Source organism: Myotis lucifugus, unplaced genomic scaffold, assembly GCF_000147115.1.
Source record: "Myotis lucifugus unplaced genomic scaffold, Myoluc2.0 scaffold_180, whole genome shotgun sequence".
In the NCBI taxonomy this organism is placed as follows: Eukaryota; Metazoa; Chordata; class Mammalia; order Chiroptera; family Vespertilionidae; genus Myotis; species Myotis lucifugus.
The window spans coordinates 275,189-294,582 of NW_005871228.1; the positions used below are offsets into that span (position 1 = coordinate 275,189).

The following is a 19,394-nucleotide window of genomic DNA, read 5'->3' on the forward strand; positions in this document are numbered from 1 at the left end:
AGATAAAGATGATTAGAATATGAATATGGTTGCAAGAAATAGGATCATGTTCAAAACAAAATACTGCAAGCCACAGAGATTTTAAAATACAACCTGTGAGGCTGCTCTACTGTGTCTGAGAGGTATTCTATCATAAAGAAAAAACACTAAACTTGAAAGTAGAAGCTCTCAGCTCAAATTCTGAATCTGGCCCATGAGAAAGAAACCCTTAGATACTTCTTCAGAGTTTAGACTGGGAAACTGGATTTGGGAATGACCCCAGGACAGAGAACAAGAAAGTAAGCCCCAGAAGAGCACGTAAATTCTCTTCCAGGGGTGCTTGATCAGGAGCACTGAGCTGGGAATCAGAAAAGCAAGATGATTCCTGACTCTGCACGTGACAAAGTAGAACTCAAACTATCCCTGTTTACTTATATAAAATATAGACAATTCAACTATTCTAACTGCTGTGACATGAACAGGAAAGTAAAGTATTTTTTCCTTACTACAGTCATGTTAGAAAAGTTCAAAGCAGTGATTTCAATCAAGATTGTTGATATGTTGTTCCTTGTGACTATGAATTTCATCCATGCAAGGAGAAGTACATTAAGCATAGTCAGAGTATTAAAGGACAGATTTTTATTTCAATCTCAGATTTGTTTAAAAACAGACCAACTCCAGTTTTGGTTTGAACACTCATTTGAAGGTAGGACCCTAAATATTTGAAGCCAGTTTCTAAACTGGAAAACCAGAGGACAGGTTTAGAGTGATAGCTTTCAAACACCCACTAGGGGACAAACTTGATGCTAGTTTGGAAACCTCAGAAGTTGGAATGTAATAAAGCCAAGATTCTTTAGACTAGGACTCAGCCTACCTGGAAAGGACAGCCTAGCCAGGGTTAAAGTCAAAAGGGCTAAACTGCAAGGGCTGTCTAACTAACATCACCCATCTCAGTCCAGAGATTTCATTAAGATTCCTGAACATAAGCATTTCATACATTCAGACTTTCCTATGTTTCTAGGTAATGGCATTGCAAATGTCTTTTGGTGCTTTCTTTTAGAAGCACACCAACAGCTAAAACCTCATTTGCTTACTCTTCAGATACCCACTGGCTACGCAGTTTGTGGTAGAGTGTGTACTTATTAAATTGTTTTAAAATGCACTGAGTGAATACACTCACAGAGAAGCCTAGAAGTACTCACTGAAGACCTCCAGGTGATTTGGATGCATGCTCAACTTACAAACCACTGGATCAGAGCATAGGCACTGCTTTCACACAGCTCCCCAGGCAAATGCGGGGAAGCATGACCTGAGTGCCTAAAAGCTTAGGACAGAAACCATTCTTGATACCATTCTCTCTTACCCTACCTACAAATCATGGTCACCAAGTTCTGGCCATCTTACCATTTTAAAAAATATGTTTTTATTGATTTTTAGAAAGAGAGGAAGGGAGATAGAGGGATAGAGAGATACAATTATTGATGAGAGAGAAACATCATCAATTGGCTGCCTCTTGTATGCACCCTACTAGGGATCAAGCCCACAACTCAGACATGTGCCCTGACTGGGAATTGAACCAGTGACCTCCTTGTTCATAGGTCAATGCTCAAACACTGACCCACACCGGACAGACTCTTACCATTTTTTTGTAATAATTTTTTATTGAGGTATAACATATAGACAATATAGCACATAATTCTTAAGTACAGAGATTGAGACATTTTTATATAACCAATATGCAGATCAAGACATAGAACATTTCCAGCACCCCTGTATGCTTCCTCATGTCCCCTTTCAGTTAATACCTATGCCCAAGTAATGACAGATCTGAATCACCATATAGTTTTGCCTGTTTTTGAAATGTATATAAATAGCATGACTTCTGTCACTTACAATGATGTCTAGGAAATTCATTCATGTGGTTGAATTTATCAGTAGGTTATTCTTTTTTATTGTGTAGTATTCCATTGTAGGAGTGAATACACCACACTTTACCCATTTTCCTCTTGATAGGTATTGGGTTTTCTTTCTATGCTATTAAAAATATTTTCTATTATAAATAAAGCTATCATGTACATTCTCATACATGTCTTTTGGTGAAAAGAAACACTTATTACTGGGGTTGGGGTATGAACTGCAGTGATAGTGTGTGTGTATGTTTAGATTTTATAGACATAGTCAGTTTTCTAGAATGCATGCACCAATTTACATTTCCACCAAAAATATTTGAGAGTTCCAATTGTTCCATGCCCTCACCATCAACTGGTCCTGTCAGACTTTTTCATTTTATACATTCCAATGCCTATGTAGTAGTATCTCATTGTAGCTTTAATTTGTATTTCCCTAATTAATAATGATGTTGAACACCTTTTCATGTGTCTTTTAGACATTTGGATATAATTTTTTGTGAACATGGTAAATCACAAAAAACATAATATTAAGTCAAAAAAGCAAGTTGGGGAGTGACATACAGTATATTACCATTATATAAAGATTTTAAGCATGTAAAACAATATTATTTTCATATATATATATAAATACACATGAATTAAAACCACAAAAATTAAGATATGCTGAAGAGCAGTAAAAGAGGGGAATGGGATTTTGGAAGTTTGTTTTATTTCATTTCAAAAAGTCAGAAGAAGAAATTTTTAAAATTCGGTTTTATTTCTTCTGGGAATTAGGTACCTCAGTGTTTTTTATATTATTTTCTTTTCTTATCTGTAAGCTTAATTTTTAAAACAGAACAAAGTGCATTCAGGCACATGAAAAAGAATGATGAATAAATTATTAAGAGAACTGACTCAACCTGCTCCTCCAATGATGAACTGGACTAGGAGATCCTGAAGGACCTTTCTATCTCTGGCATCTATTGGTTCTTAAAGGGTAATTGATGTTCACACCAGTTGCAGTATGATTAGTAGCAATAATATTGATAACTTACACTCTTAGTATATTTCCCCACCAAGCAAAAAGCATTATATCTAAGGACTCATCTTTCCTACACAGCAGATAGGAAAAAGTATTATCCCATTTTATAGATGAAGAATTTGAGTCATACAAGAGTGATATTTGTTGAGAAAAGCTCAGTCTTATAACATCCTACTTATAAAATTGTAAGAGGATGGGGTAGACAATGAAAAGGAATAAATATAACTATTAATTTAAACTTCAACAGTTTTAAAGACCATTACATACCATTCATGATAATTGTATCTGATGTTCACATTTACTGACTAACTAGAGGCCCGGTGCACAAAAATTTGTGCACTTGGGGGGGTCCCTCAGCCCGACCTGTGCCCTCTTGCAGTCTGGGACCCCTCGGGGGATGTCCACCTGCTGGCTTCGGCCCACTCCCCGGGGGATTGGGCCTAAGCTGGCAGTCAGACATCCCTTTGGCAGCCCAGGAACCATCGGGGGATGTCCACTTGCTAGCGGGGAGCAGACCTAAGCTGCAGTCGGACATCCTTAGTGCTGCTGAGGAGGTGGGAGAGGCTCCCACCACCACTGCTGTGCTGGCAGCCATCGGCCTGGCTTGTGGCTGAGCAGAGCTCCCCCTGTGGGAGCTAACTGACCAACAGGGGGCAGTTCCTGCATTGAGCATCTGCCCCCTGGTGGTCAGTGAGTGTCATAGTGACCAGTCATTTCCAGTGGTTCTGCTGTTCGGTCAATTTGCATATTACCCTTTTCTTATATAGGACAGAGGCCTGGTGCATGGGTGGGGGCCGGCTGGTTTGCCCTGAAGGGTATCCCAGATCAGGATGGGGGTCCCACTGGAGTGCCTGGCCAGCCTGGTGAGGGGCTGAGGGCCGTTTTCAGGCTGGCCACAGCCCCTTCAGGGTGGGGGTCCCCGCTGGGGTGCCTGGCCAGCCTGGGCGAGGGGTTGATGGCTGTTTTCAGGCTGGCCACAACCCCATCAGGGTGGGGGTCCCCCCTGGGATGCCTGGCCAGCCTGGGTGAGGGGCTGATGGTTGTTTGCAGGCTGGCCACAGCCCCGTCAGTGTGGGGGTCCCCACTGGGGTGCCTGGCCAGCCTGGATGAGGGGCTGATGGCTGTTTTCAGGCTGGCCAGTCCCTCCAGTGGGGACCCTTATCCCATGAGGGTGTGGCCAGCCTGGGTGAAGGGCTGACGGCTGTTTGCAGGCTGGCCACAGCCCCAGCCACCCAAACTCCCAGTGGAGGCTTGCTGGAAGCAGGTAACTGGGATTTATTTACCTTCTATAATTGAAACTTTGTTGCCTTGAACGGAGGCCACAGCTGCCAGGGCAGGCAGGAAGCTTGGCTTCCTGCATAGCCAGGGCAACCAAGCCTCCTGTTTGCTCCAGCTCGGTGGCTGCTGGCCGCCATCTTGGTTGGATTAATTTGCATATAGCCGCTCTGATTGGCTGGTGGGCGTGGCTTGGGGCGTAGCGGAGGTGCAGTCAATTTGCATGTTTCTCTTTTATTAGATTAGATTGATTCATCCCCTCATTCATGTATTCATTAAATAAACATTAACTGAGTACTAAGTGGCAGGAGCTGTGCTAAGACTAGAACTATAAAATCAAGTAAGACATGGTCTCTTCCCTCAAATAGCCTTAGTGGGGGTGAAATATAGGTAACTGAAATCTATGATTAACGGTGGTAAGTAAGTAGTTATGGTAAAGGTATATATGTACTGAGAGGGAATATGAGAATATAGAGTTGTGGCTCAGGGAGTGGATTGTTTGGTGTATATGTGTTAAGTGTGAGTGTGTGCAAAATAAGGAAATCTAATACTGTATTAAGTTTTCCTGAAAAATTTCAGAGGTATTCTACTCTTCTTTACATTTTGTAAATTAATATGGAAATAACATATTTTGAAAGATGAAAATTAACATTCAGTTTTCATTGATGAATAGAGAATTCTGTTTGTGATTTTAAAAAGAAATAAATGACAACACAACCATAACCTGAAGCTTCTTTAATTTTTGAGTATAACATGATATAATTTTTCAAAGTGGGTAGTCTTAATCTTCTTGAAGCCAAATTAATAACCTCTTGGAAGATTAAAAATGTGTAACTATGGATATTTAGTAAGACTGCTAATGCTTTTTTATCCTTATTAACAAACAAATGTATCTGTGGAAGTCAGAGAAATAGTAGCTTCCCTAGAGCAAACATTTCTAACCATCTGATGTCTTTTGTTAGAAACCCAGAAAACGTATGACTGATTGCTTTCATGGATTAAACTGAGGGTACTAAATGAAAAACAAATTAGGTACAGATGTTGAGTATATTGAGATTAATTTTATTCTCATGGGCACCATTTCCTTAGCTGCTTGGGCTAATAGCAATTTGTTTCCAAAAAAGTGAGTATGTCAAAATAACTAAGCCCATCACCACAGCTCAATAAGGTTTTCCTATATATGTATTTTGAAAGTGGATAAATGTTTCTAATAAACACAATGTCTAGCATTTGTATTAATAATGACTTTCTGTATAAGTAACATAATATATGTTCATTCATTCAACCAAGACATGTCAGACACTGAGTCCGATTCTGGGGGATTAAAAAATAAATAAAGCAAGGTTCTTGCCTGGAGCTCTAATCTAGTGGGAAAGAGACAAGTAAGCAATAATTACAGTACAAGATAATGGGTTCTGATAGAGACATGAATGAAACGCTATGGGGACATGAGTTTTTCCTACTAACCAGCCTGCAGAAAAATAACATAATATAGTCCAGTATCACAAAAAAAAGCAAAAACTAAAAAAATAACATAGGGGAATGGTTGCTCTCCAGGTCAAAAATAATAACAATGATTATTTACGTGTAATGACTGTTGAAATTTTGTAAAGCACTTAGGTACTCTAAAGTAGACAGACCAGATTTAATTATCACTTAATATCTTTACCCATGATTTTTGTAAACAACTTAGGAGCAGGATCATGTCCTTCACCTTTGTGTTCCAAGGCCTCATGCAGTACCTGTTACATAGTAACAGTTTTAACTCGTTGAATGAATGCATGCACAAATACATAAATATTGATGATTATATAAATGGCACACTTCTGAGTTCATAGCAAATGGAATTAAGTAGATAGGCCTTTTGAAAAGAATATTTGACATCTGATATATCAGAGAGGTCTACTAAACAAAGAGAAATGAAGTTTAATAGGGAATGGTACTGACATTATTAGTTACAGCAGATCTATCTAATTCATTTTTTATAATCTCTCTAGGTCAGCGGTTCTCAACCTGTGGGTCGCGACCCCTTTGGCGGTCGAACGACCCTTTCACAGGGGTCGCCTAAGACCATCCTGCATATCAGATATTTACATTATGATTCATAACAGTAGCAACATTACAGCTATGAAGTAGCAACGAAAATAATTTTATGGTTGGGTCACAACATGAGGAACTGTATTTAAAGGGCCAGAAGGTTGAGAACCACTGCTCTAGATGGATAGTCAAGACTACAGAGTAGACATTTGGTAACTACTTACTGAATGAACAGTTCTACCTCCACAAATATATCTCTTGGATCCAACTCCTCCTTTCTACACAGCTTTCTATGTACCTCCACCCTCTTCTTCCTAAGTGGCTCCCTAGTAGTCAGGACCCTTCATTTAAAAAATGTAATTAAAAAAAAAAGCATAGGAAGTACATAGCACAAAAGCCTGGCACACACCCACATCAGATACTAAATGGCTGAAAATTAATGAGCTAGGCTGTCCTGAGAAAATTAGTTATTTGTATGTTTTAAAATGAGAATGGATTGATCCCTACACAAAAATCTATTTGTTATATAATAAAAGACTTGAAATAGAAAAGAAAATATGGGCAGATTTTAAAACAATCTCTGCTTAGCGCTAACCTCCCAGCTGTTGTTTACTGATGGGTTTTGAGAGTCTTACCCTCTAAAAGCACAGTTTAGGAATCTGCTAATGATGGGTGAGGGATTTGTACCCAGAGTTTTGGGTTCCTTCTCTCCAGGATTTGCCCTTCAAGTTCCAGCCACTCCTAACTCCAAACTCTATCTGGGTTTCTCAGCCTACTAAGATTACAGCTTCCTGCTACAGTTGTACTCTTTTGCATTTCAATTTGGAAAATGCCTTAAAGGTAAAAGGCAGGATGAATGTGGAGCTAATTTCACATGCTCCCCTTCTCTGAATGGTCGCATTTTCTTAGATCCTGCCTATGCTGATTGTCCTCAATGCCTTCAAACAATGTACTGTATAAATTCTGTTCAGTTTTTAGAGATGTTTTTGGCAGATGCGTTATTCTAAAGTAAATGGTCACAGTCAGAACTTATGCCTAATTATGAAAGTTCCTTATTGGTTGTTCAATTTTTCTAATTTCTTCTTTTATAACTTTACTAGAGGCCTGATGCACAAAATTTGTGCAAGAGTAGGCCTTCCTTCCCCCGGCTGCCAGCACTGGCTTTCCTCTGGCAACCTGGGACCTGGGCTTCCCTCTGGCACCCGGGATCCGGGCTTCCCTCGCAGCCCCGGCTTCATCTGGAAGGTCATCTGGAGGGACATCCAGTCTAATTAGCATATTATGCTTTTATTATTATAGATACCTTCTTTTAAAATAACCATCAATGATTATTTTATACTAGAGGCACGGTGCATGGGTAGGGTCCCTAGGCCTGGCCAGTGATCAGGGAGGAAAGGGGCCTGCCTTCCCCCGGCTGCCGGCTGGGGCCTTCCTTTGTTCCGCACCACCCCTTGGTGGTCAGTGCATGTCATAGTGAGTGGTTGAAATCCCGGTCGGTCGAACTCCTGAGGGGACAATTTGCATATTAGCCTTTTATTATATAGGACTGTGCTTTTAATGATGACAAAAGCTAATGTTTTTAATGGAATAAATCTGCTTATCATTTTTGCTCTCATTCATGGTAGATTGTTTTCCCATGTGTTTCACTGTGAGATCATGTTTCATCTATTTTAATATGAGGGAATCCTAGAAGTTTAAGGTGAAGATGTTTTCTCTAAGAGAATTAGTGCTTGTGCCTGCTCAGAGGCAAAGTGTGCTAAAGACCTGGAACATATATCATCTACAACTATTCTTTGAAAATTATTTCTAGCCCCTTCACCATGTTGTTCCTGCCTGATCGATACAAACTTTAATTTTTTAATAATGGTGTTTTTCTATGAAGCACAAAATCAAACACAATACTCAAGTATGATCTGGACAGACAGAGTACTAAAGAATTATTACCACCCTTATTCTGGAAATTCTACTAATGCTAGGATAGCCTAAAGATTACTGCTTTTGGCAAACATGGAAAAACAAATTGTAACACAGAGATGGGGATATGCATAATTATGAGAGAGTTGGAAAAACATGAAACTCGTTATTTATGAAGTCAGCTATGTAAATTGCAACATGTAAACCATAGTTCTATTTATTCCTTGACATTAAAAAAATCACACAAAAATAAAGGAGAAACAAAAATCAAAAGAAAACTGCATCTTGTGAAGAGACTTACAGCTAAGCTAGCATGCCTGGCTGTGCGCTCCCCTTCTCTCAACCTTTCTCCTATGATACCTCCACAAAAATGTCTTGGATCATCAACTTAAATCCTCATTTTCCCACATGATCTACTGATACTAAGTCAGATTCCTCCAACCTACATTTTTGAAGTTGAGTTTTAAACCTAAATGAATCACAATAAAAAAAATCTATCAAATTCTTAATGTTGGGACTATTCCCAATCTAAAATGTTTACTTTATGAAAAAAAGTTAAATGGATGAATAATTTTAACAGCTGACAAGCCTAGGTGAAAGGTTATAGTACCCAAGCTGTAATTAAAAGTGAGATTGAAAATGAGAGATTTTTACAAATTTACTATACTGAAAAGCAAATTTGAGAGCAAAAAATAACTGTTTTGTTTTGTTTTTTTAAAATGGAAGATACTTTATTTTTAATCATCTCTCAACATTTCAACTCTTGGTAGAAATCAAATGCAAAACATCTGCATTTTAAAATTAGCATATATTTAACTTTCTCACTCACAGCAACTTCATACAGTAAGACACACACCAAGTTGGAGCATGGAGCATTTCCTGTTCAGTCCATGAACACTATTTCCATGATACAAACACTGGACTTTCTCTCCTAGAATGAGTTAGCCATTCCCGCTTTTGTCCACTGCATAGGTTAAGTGGCATCATGGCTGGTTAAAAGTTACTGTGGTGTTGGAGTGATCTAGAAATGGAAAACTAGAAAACTAGCACTCTCAGGAGTGGAGAGGCACTGACACTTCTGAAATGTGGAAAGGAAGAACATCAAATATGAATGTTCCAGAATGGGGTGGTTTTAGTAATAAAGCTGGTTGAAATTCAGCTTTAAATACACATTGAATATCTACATGCGATCTACTAGATATATAAAAAAGCCATAGAAGATTTGAAAAACCTTAAAATCACTCAACTGAGCTGGAAAAATACCAGCAAATTCACAGTGGCCTCGGGATTCAGCCAGAGAGAGCAATAACTTTGGAAATAACCTGACAGACCTAACATATAACCAGCATATTCATAGTATTTCTTTTTTAAAAAAATATATTTTATTGATTTTTTACAGAGAAGAAGGGAGAGGGCTAGAGAGTTAGAAACATCGATGAGAGAGAAACATTGATCAGCTGCCTCCTGCACACCTCCCACTGGGGATGTGCCCGCAACCAAGGCACATGCCCTTGACCGGAATCGAACCTGGGACCCTTCAGTCCGCAGGCTGACGCTCTATCCACTGAGCCAAACCGGTTAAGGCTCATAGTATTTTTTTTTTATTGTTTTATTGCTTAAAGTATTACAAAGGGTATTACATATGTGTCCTTTTTTTCCCCGCCCTTGACAATCCCCTGGTCTCCCCTACCCCCCAGTATCATAGTATTTCTTAATGTCTCTTTTTATGTATTCAACTAATGAAAAGTCATTTTTATAACCCCTCAATAAAAATGCTATGTCTGTTCACATTTTAAAATGGGAAATAACTCTAATAGTTTCTGCTGAATCTAACTAATTTTCATTGCTTTTTACACAAAAAATACACAAGTCTAAGATAACAAAAAGAAAAATACCAGGCACTAGAAATACATTTTATAGACCAAAAATTTTTGGTGGGAAAATAGTTTTCCAGTAAGTAAATCTTTGAATAAATTTGAAACTTCCCATTTTATTTTTTTGATATGTGTAATTCCAAAAATCTGAGCTCATGACAATGCCTTTAAAAACCTGAAGTCATTTAAACTGGCAATATAGTTTTAGATTTTTAAAAAGTTGAAAATATATCGAGAAAGTAATTTTCTTTTATGCCCCCTATATGCCACTTATTTGAAGGGAGACTACATTTTTAAAAAATACATATTTTTATTGATTTTACAGAGAGGAAGGGAGAGGGCTAGAGTGTCAGAAACATTGACGAGAGAGGAACACCAATCAGCTGCCTCTTGCACGTCACCTACTGGGGATCGAGCCCACAATCAAGATACATGCCCTTGACTGGAATTGAACCTGGACCCTTCAGTCCGCAGGCCGATGCTCTATCCACTGAACCAAACCGGTTAGGGCGAGACTATATATTTATATTGTAAAAGTAACACTCATCAAGGAAAAAAATGTTAAACAGTGAAAAGTACAAAGAATGCCTAATATTTCCAATATTTAAACCCAACCACTATTAACATCTTAGTGGGATGTTGTTGTTTTTTTCCTTTGCTTTTTCCCATGCATAATTTGTAACATAGTTTAATTATATTGCACATATAATTTTAATTTCTTTTCCATGACTTAACCTTAGATCATAAGATGAATTCTATTATTAAAGGAACTTAGATGAATGAAAGTAGCCACTGATGGTTATCTGTGCTTTACTCTCTGCAGTTTTAAGAGAAAACACATGAAACTAAGAGTCATATACTTGTGATTTCTTTATCATCTGTCCATTGTACAGTTCCACGAACCAAGTAACAACCACCACACAAAAGGTTTACACTTCAAAGTGATTTTATGTCTCACCTTTTGAGCTGCAAGATGGAGGGCTGTTCTTTGGCTATGGTCCGTTTTATTAACGTCTGCTCCTGCTTTTAGGAGCGTATCTGCACAGTCCAGTCTGTCAGCCAACACACAGTACATAAGTGGTGTTCTCCCAAATTGGTCTTCTTTGTCTTTAAGGGCAGCACTTCCTGAGTGTAAGAACATATGGTGATATTTTATCATTGTTGTTATTACTAGTATGACTAGGAAGTACATTTACTGTTTACCAAGCACTGTGCTAAATGCATTAAATATATTTTCTCATTTTTACTGACCCTATGAGATAGATATTACCATCCCCATATTATAGGAAACTGAGACTCAGACAAGTAAAGTAAGTTGTTTACATGACACTAAAAGGAGGTGTTGGAGCTAAAATTCAAAGTGACTGTTGACTCTAAAGGCCATATTCTTAACTACTATGTTACGCTCAATTAACATTTTGAGATATGAAACTACTTATTTTCCTCCCTCGCTCCTTTCTTTTGTCAACAAATATTTACTCAGTGCAGACCATATATTAGGCAATGTAGTATGTTTTTGAGAGATAAAAAAAATGAATCCTGGTTGGCTTTACGTTTTAGACAATATGATGCAAGTGCATTCTACCCTAATCCTCCTGCTATTTACAACTAAGCTCCCCAGGAAATACATATGAACAATGGAGAAAAGAAGGGAGCCTGGTTAGAGACCTATGAAACTCCAGGAACAACCTGATAGTGAGTTCCCTCAAGGTTTTATTGTTGTTTTATTTTTTATTGAATTTATTGGGGTGACATTGGTTAAAAAATTATATAGGCTTCAGGTTTACAATTCCATAATACATCATCTGTATATTGTATTGTGTGTTTACCACACAAACTCAAGTCTCCTTCCATCACCATTTATTCCCTTTACCCTCTTCTATCTCCCCTTCCCTCTAGCAATCACCATACTGTTGTCTGTGTCCATGAGTCTTTCTTTTATTCCCCCTCCTATATATAGTCAGTCTGGGTGCTAAAGTAGCTCACCAGAAACACTAATAGGCACAGACACAAAATTCCTCAAGATGCCTACGCTCTCCAGTCAAAAGATTGGGAAGTGGGTAGCCATGTAGCAGTGAACTCTTTTGGCTGTACCTACTCTACTCAAAGCTCATACAGTACAACAAAAGAAACTGCAATTCCTTTTCTCTGCAGAGATTGGGCGGGGGGTGGGGGAGAGCCCTATGAACCATTGTGCCCCAAATTAAGCAAAGGATGGCAATGAGGTGGTATCTTACCCCTTCCCAACTAGAGAGTGGGGGAGTATTGTGGAGAGGAGAAAGCTGAAGAAAACAATTTTTTTAAATATATTTTTTATTGTTGATATTACAGATATCTCCCATTCCTCTCCTCTTCCCTTCCAAAAAAGCAATTCTTTAAATAGATGCATGAAGTTGTGGACAACTTCTGGGCAGCTCATGTATGCAACTAACCAAAATCAAACTAGAAAAACCTATGGAAAACTGTCAGTTTCTTATTAACTTAGTTATTATTGGGTTACAACCTGATGCAATAATCTCTCTTCTAGGTGTTTACTCAGAGAAAACAGAAGCATGAAAATATGTTCACATAAAAACCTGTATGTGGATATTTATGGAAGCTCCATTTATAATTGTTAAAAACTAGAAACATCTCAATTGTCTTTGATCTGAAGAATGACAAAAGAAACTGTAGCACATCCACACAATGGGATACTGCTCAGGAATAAAAACAATGTACTACTGATCCACTCAACAAGATGGGGAAAAAATCTCAAATGCATTAAGTAAAAAACTCAGCCTCGAAGGATACCTATTGTTTGATTCACTTATATGGCATTCTGAAATATGCAAAATTATAGGAACAGAAAACAGAGCAGTGTTGGTTACCAGGGCTGAGATGTGGGGAGGTATTGATTATACAGGGACATATGGGAATTTTGGGGTATGATGGAACTGTTCTATATCTTGATAGTGGTGGTGATTACATGACTATATATTTGTTAAAATTAAATAATTGTACAAGGGTGAAGTTTATAATACTCACTGCATTACACCTCAATAAACTTTATTTGACAAGAACAACAACAACAAAAGATACCATGGCTCTTGCCATGCACTGGAAGTGAAAAAATGCTGCTATTTTCATCACAGATAATGATCAGGTATGTATATACTAGCTGAGGGTAATATCATGGGAGTTGAGAATAAGGGAAGCTGGTTACTTTTTTTTTTTAGACAAGCAAACTAAGAAATTTTACCTTTAGTTTTTTTATTTTTCAATTACAGTTTACATTCAATATTATTCTGTATTAATTTCAGATGTATAGTATAGAAGTACTTGACAAAATCATGTACTTTACACAAAGCTTTTGCACATCATAGGAAACTATCAACAAAACAAAAAGACAATCTATTGAATGGGAGAAGATATTCGCCAATGATACATCCAATAAGGGATTAATACTCAAAATTTATAAAGAACTCTGACAACTCGCCTTCGCTGGTTTGGCTCAGTGGATAGAGCATCAGCCTGCAGACTGAAGGGTCTTGGGTTCAGTTCCAGTCAAGGGCACATGCCTGGGTTGCTGGCTTGATCCCTAGTAGGGGGCATGCAGGAGGCAGCCAATCAATGATTATCATCACTGATGTTCTATCTTTCCCTCTCCCTTCCTCTCTGAAATCAATAAAAAAAATATTTTTTAACAAAAGAACTCAGACAACCCAACACCAGAAAAACAAACAATCCAATTAAAAAGTGGGCAGAAGACCTGGACACTTCTCCAAAGATGGCCAATAGACACAAGAAGAGTTGCTCAATAGCACTAATTATCAGAAAAAAATGCAAATCAAATCCTAATGAGATACCACCTCACATCTGTCAGAATGGCTCTCATCAATAAATCAAGAAACAGTAAGTGTCGGTGAGAATGGGGGGAAAAAAAGCCAGCTACTTTTAAAGTACTTTGGCATGAACTCTGCTAATGGGAGAAGAAAACTGACCAAATAAAATACTTTCTTTGGGGAAATATAAATGTTAGATGAAGAAAGAGGTGTCGCAGTTCTTTCTGAATTGTTTTGTGCCTGTAACTAAACTATGTTTTAGTTCTAAATATTTCAATATATATTTACATCTTGGATATACTGGAATCTCGAAGTACTGTATAGCATTTCAGATAACTCACTTTGCTAATCCATGTTTCCACGTATATTCATAATAAAGCAAGAAAGGTCATGGCTCTTGAAATTTAAAAGCCTTAGAAATATATTCAGATTGCCTCCCGGAGGAAGCAGGTGTTCTTTTTCAAAACCTTGGTTTTGAGATGGAGGCAAATTTTGCATTTGATCAACATATGGGATCATAGAGGCTCCTGTGCACAAGTCTTGTGAGTGGTAAAGCTCTGCAAGATATATTTTGTGCATAAGGGCCTCCAATATCTAATCCAGAAGATTTCAGAGATTCTATCCTTGCTTTTATAAGAAAAGGACTCATTTAAACCCAAACTCATTTACAAAACTAAAATGCATTATGGGTAGAGCATGTTCCTTTGAGCTCTTCTGGAGTCAAAATGACACTAACAGAGAACATGTGGGAGTAAGTCCAGTCTCCAGTTGTCTTTCACAATTAAACGACTCTCTCTACCAGCATCTCACTTGTTAATGTTAAGCAGATAGTAGTGTCTAGAATTAGCAAGATGGCAGCAATTCTTATAATTTCCCCCTAGAGTGCGATTCTCCCTTTGGTAAGGGAGGGGACTCGGAAACTGTGGTCACATGTACAAATGCTGAGAAATGGAGGCAATCATCACATCCTGGGATAATCCTAACTGATTACATTTCTCAGGGCCAAAGCGAAATCAGCAGCATGGGGTTAATAGGTAACTCTACCACCAAGACATAGAACATTAGGCCAATTGCTATGCTCTTCCCCAGTCAGTAATGGACAGGGAAACTTCAACCTTCTCTTCAATCCCTGGCATACTTTGTTTTTATATAACTGGTTATTTATACTTCCCAACAGAGAAGATTTTACTGGGTTATGTCACCCATTTGATATGTTATGGCTGTAAGGCAAAATCTGTGTATTCGAGGAAACTGGAGGCATAGATCTCCTATTCATGATGAGAAAAAGCAGCAGTCAGCCTCAGTTCTGCCCCGTTTTGAGTTGCTTTAGGAGGATGGTGGCTTTATGGCTAGTTTCTGAGTAATGAGGATCTCTTCAGGTTCTGAGCTTCCTGGCTGAGAGAGGCCTGTGCCTTTCCCTACCTGCCCTCCCATCCTCCTTAGTTTCCTCAATTATAAGATTCAGCCAATACCTGCCCGGCCTACACAACAGTTTATTTTGATGTTTGACTATAATGACTGATTGTTTGGAAGTGTTTGGTAATCGCAACATGTACAAACGTAGGGCTTGCAATGTAAACTAATATGCACTAGATGACAGGCACTTGTATTTGCATTGCTGTCGGGGACAGCTAATACGGAAAGCAGCTGCCTCGTGTGCTATGTTGTTTTAATTATTCTGGCAACTGTAGAGAGAGAGCCTCTAATCCATGGCCATTTGGTGCTTGCTTTAACTGGGCTGGCATTCTGCATGTGCTCACCCTGCACAAGGCTCAGAAAGCTGAGCTGAACCATGACTGGAAAGCCACTGCTCTACTGCACTCAGTTATTTTAAGGCTACTTGGAGCAGAAGAGTCTGTATGGTTAATAGGTTCAGATATGCAGACACCAGAGCTTCAGCTCTAGCAGTTAGAGGAATGACTGCCACTTGTAATGACACTTGTGCCAGTCCACACCATAGCTATGGTGCCATACTCTCCAACACAAGTAAATGCACCATTCTCTACTGACATCTTATTTGCTTGTTCTGAATGTTACCTTTGTGTGGCATGAGAGATGCACTTCGTCTGCTTTCATCCACTTCCTATGTCCTATCTTTTGTACTATCAATCTTGGGAAGGCATTTAAAAAATATCTGCTTATTGTTTTAAAGGCATCATAGGAACAGTGGAAAGAAAATAGGATTCATAATCAAGAGATTGGGATTGACTCTCAACTTTACAGTTATTAGCTCTACAACTAAATTTCTTAATTTCTAAATCTCAGTGTCCTAACATATGAGAATAACATACATATTTTGAGGACACTTGAGATTTTATAAAATATTTTTACATATTACCTCATTATAATTGTTGTGGTATCTTAATATGTCATTTATACTTATTGCTATTTTGAAATTGTCATAGTTGTTAGATCTGCCACTAGATCTTGCTATTTAATGTGTTAATAAAAAGTGACTATAGGTTTATTGCTATATCATAATTTAAAAGTTCTTTGATAACTATCAGTTAAAATATAACTGATTTTCTTTGGATTCCTATATAGTATATTTAAGCTCTTAAAGACATAGTTCTGAGAAGGGCCATAAGCTTTACCAGATTGCCAAAGGGGCCTGTAGTACAAGAAAAAAAAAAGTTAAGAAAAATCCAATCTAGATAACCATTAAGTTCATCAATCAGATGTACACCTAATCGGTTTTCTTTCTTGTCTCTCTCATTCTTTATGCATTCATACATATGAATGTGCAAGTGTCTGCAGGAATAGCTCCATCGTTTAGTATTTAAAAGCATGCATTTTAGAATTAGACTTTCAGGCTTCAATCTTACTTTTGCTACTTATTAGAAAAGTCACTTAATCTATGCCTCAGTTTCCTCACATATAAAATGAGGACGATAATGGTACCCAAGACTCTTTGTAGTGCTTTACTATTAAATGAGTTAATGAGCTGCATAACACTTCAAACAGTGCCTGGCACATATAACATACATTTGTAAATGTTGGCTAATTTTATTACTATTATTAGTATGGGTGCATATACATGTAAGTATATTGATATACACATATGTATTAAGGAAGCATTTATAAAACATTTAATGACCCATAACATTTAAGGTCAGGGTTGGGGTAAAAGAAGAAGTATCCCGAAATAATGCCACTACTCTACCACTTATGAAGCTCCTTGCCATACCTAACTACTTTGTTGGGAGATGCCATACACAAAGAGAGAAAATGATTCAGAGAGACTCATACTGGCTCAGAACATGGAGGGGGGTGGATTGTGATAGAATCGGAATGTTGCTGCCTGGTCACTTAACCACTGCCAACCACCCCAAACACTATTAGCAACAACGACAATATTACTCTTGACACACTGTGCATATTTACAAATAATTTAGTTTGGTTTTCACAAAGAAAACAGTATTATTTGTTGTTGCATCACCACCCATAGTTACAATTATTTTTCTTGTGATGAGAACTTTTAAGATCTAATATCTTAGAAACTTTCAAATATACAAGAGTAATATTAGCTATAGTCACCCAAATGTTTTACAGTCATTATCCAATTTAATCCTCACAGAAGCAGAGTATTATAGCTTATAGTTTACAGAGGAGGAGACTTACGCCAAAAAAGATTAAGTGGCTTAGCCAAGGTAATACAGCTAATAAATGACAAAGCCAGAACTCAAAACTCAGGTTTATCTGACCCTAAAATCCATGTCCTTTCTACTATACTACATTGTACAGTATCAAAATGAATCTACTAAATTCTATTATCAATTATATCTCTGGTATTCATCAAATTATTTACATTTGATGTTAAGAGATAACCATATCTATAAATGATAACCATAGCACATAAGGATTTTACTATGTATATTTATGCTTTTAGGACCCAGAACAGAGCTCTAATTCATCTGAATCTAGGATGTAATGGGTTAAGTTAAAACATTAATGCATTGTATTAGGTTAAACACTAAAAACTGCTACTAAAACTATGTCTCAGGGAAAGCCTCTTCAATCCTCCTCTGGGATACTGGGCAGCAGACAAAGTGTTCGATTTAATTAGCTGTGTATGTAGAAAGAGATGCTCATCTGTTTCCATGGAGGCAAACACATCACTGACATACTTCTCCATGGAAACAGAGAAGGGAAAATAGAAAATGCTAAAGTGAATGAATTCACTGAACAGTTGGTGAGCAAAGATTCAAGAAAAACATAAAACATAATCTGTAGTACTATGTTACTAGTTTAGAAAAAAGAAACATGTGCTACATAAAAGAATATATACGATACATTTAGCTTATATACTTAAGATGAAACAGTTATTATTTTAATAGGAATATACAAATGTTGAGAAATAAGACCGAGCAAAGGTATTACTGTTTTGCACAGAAGACATAATGGCAGAATTCTTAGCGATGAGCAGTGTTACAGCTCAAAGTCAGCAATGAGACAAGACGATAGAAAACATAGGGAACCGATTTATAAATAAATTTATCAGTGTTTCACATCATCATTTTGCTTATCTTATTTGTTTTAAGGATTTTTCTTGGGGGCTATATTATAGAAATATTTCAAGTTTTATTTTATGATATATTAGTTAATTTGTATTACTGAGCCTGTATAAGTATTTTTAATTTATAAAATACTACATGCTCTGTTTCCTTTCAAAATTATACTTTTCATTAAAACAATAAAGAATCCATTTTATAAGATATTTTCTCTTAGGTATTCTGACTTAAATTTTTTTCCATTGAAATTTAGTCCTAACCTGCCTCTCTAGTCAATTCAATTAAACTCAATGCACATTTAAATGTGGTCCTCAAGATGATTATAGACTTCTTAAAAGGTAAGATATAATATCTATTCATTTCTTTAACAAATATTTCTATTATGCCTACCGAGTGCCAAGTACTGTGCCAAATTTTGTGGATGTAGTGGTAAATTAAACAGACACTGTTTACTCATGGAGGCTACTAGCTTATAGAGGAGAAACATAGTTATACATATAAATATACAGTTACAATCTGAGACAGGTCTATGAAAGAAAACTACAGAGTTCCAAGAGAGAACACAATGAACAAACTCACTGAGTTTGGGTGTTCACAGCAGGCCTCTTAGAAGAAGCGACTTGAATGCTGAGATCTGAAAGATGACTAAGAGTTAGTCAGAGGATGGAAGACCAGAATTTCAGGCAGAAGTCCTGAGATGGAAAAGGGCTTGGTAGAATTGAGAAACTAAAATAAAACAAGTTTTTCTAGTATAAGAGTGGTGAAAGGTGAGGCTGGAGAGGGGAAAAGGTATAGGCACACTTTTAAATTTTATTCCAAATACAATGGGAAGCAATTAAAGAGGTTCTGAGCAATAAACAACAAAATTACATACACAATTTTCCGTACAAAGGAACATGGAACAATTAACAAAATATGTTCAGAAAAGCAGAATGAACCTGATAGTATTTTTTTTTAAATATATTTTATTGATTCTTTACAGAGAGGAAGGGAGAAGGAGAGGAATAGAGAGCTAGAAACATCGATCAGCTGCCTCCTGCACACTCCCCACT

General features: G+C 37.4%; 1 protein-coding gene across 7 annotated transcripts in view; it reads right to left on the reverse strand.

The window, feature by feature from the left end:
• Positions 1-19,394, reverse strand: part of INVS (inversin) — a 113,594-nt gene that overhangs the window by 87,166 nt on the left and 7,034 nt on the right. For 5 of the 7 annotated variants that reach the window (XM_014462383.2, XM_006096461.3, XM_023760335.1 and 2 more), the window contains exon 3: positions 10,969-11,135. In XM_014462383.2, coding sequence (XP_014317869.1) covers positions 10,969-11,135 — 167 coding nt within the window. Of the gene's footprint in view, positions 1-10,968; positions 11,136-18,921; positions 18,977-19,394 lie in introns of those variants that run through there. The other 2 variants (XM_014462384.2, XM_023760336.1) reach the window with 2 other exon arrangements.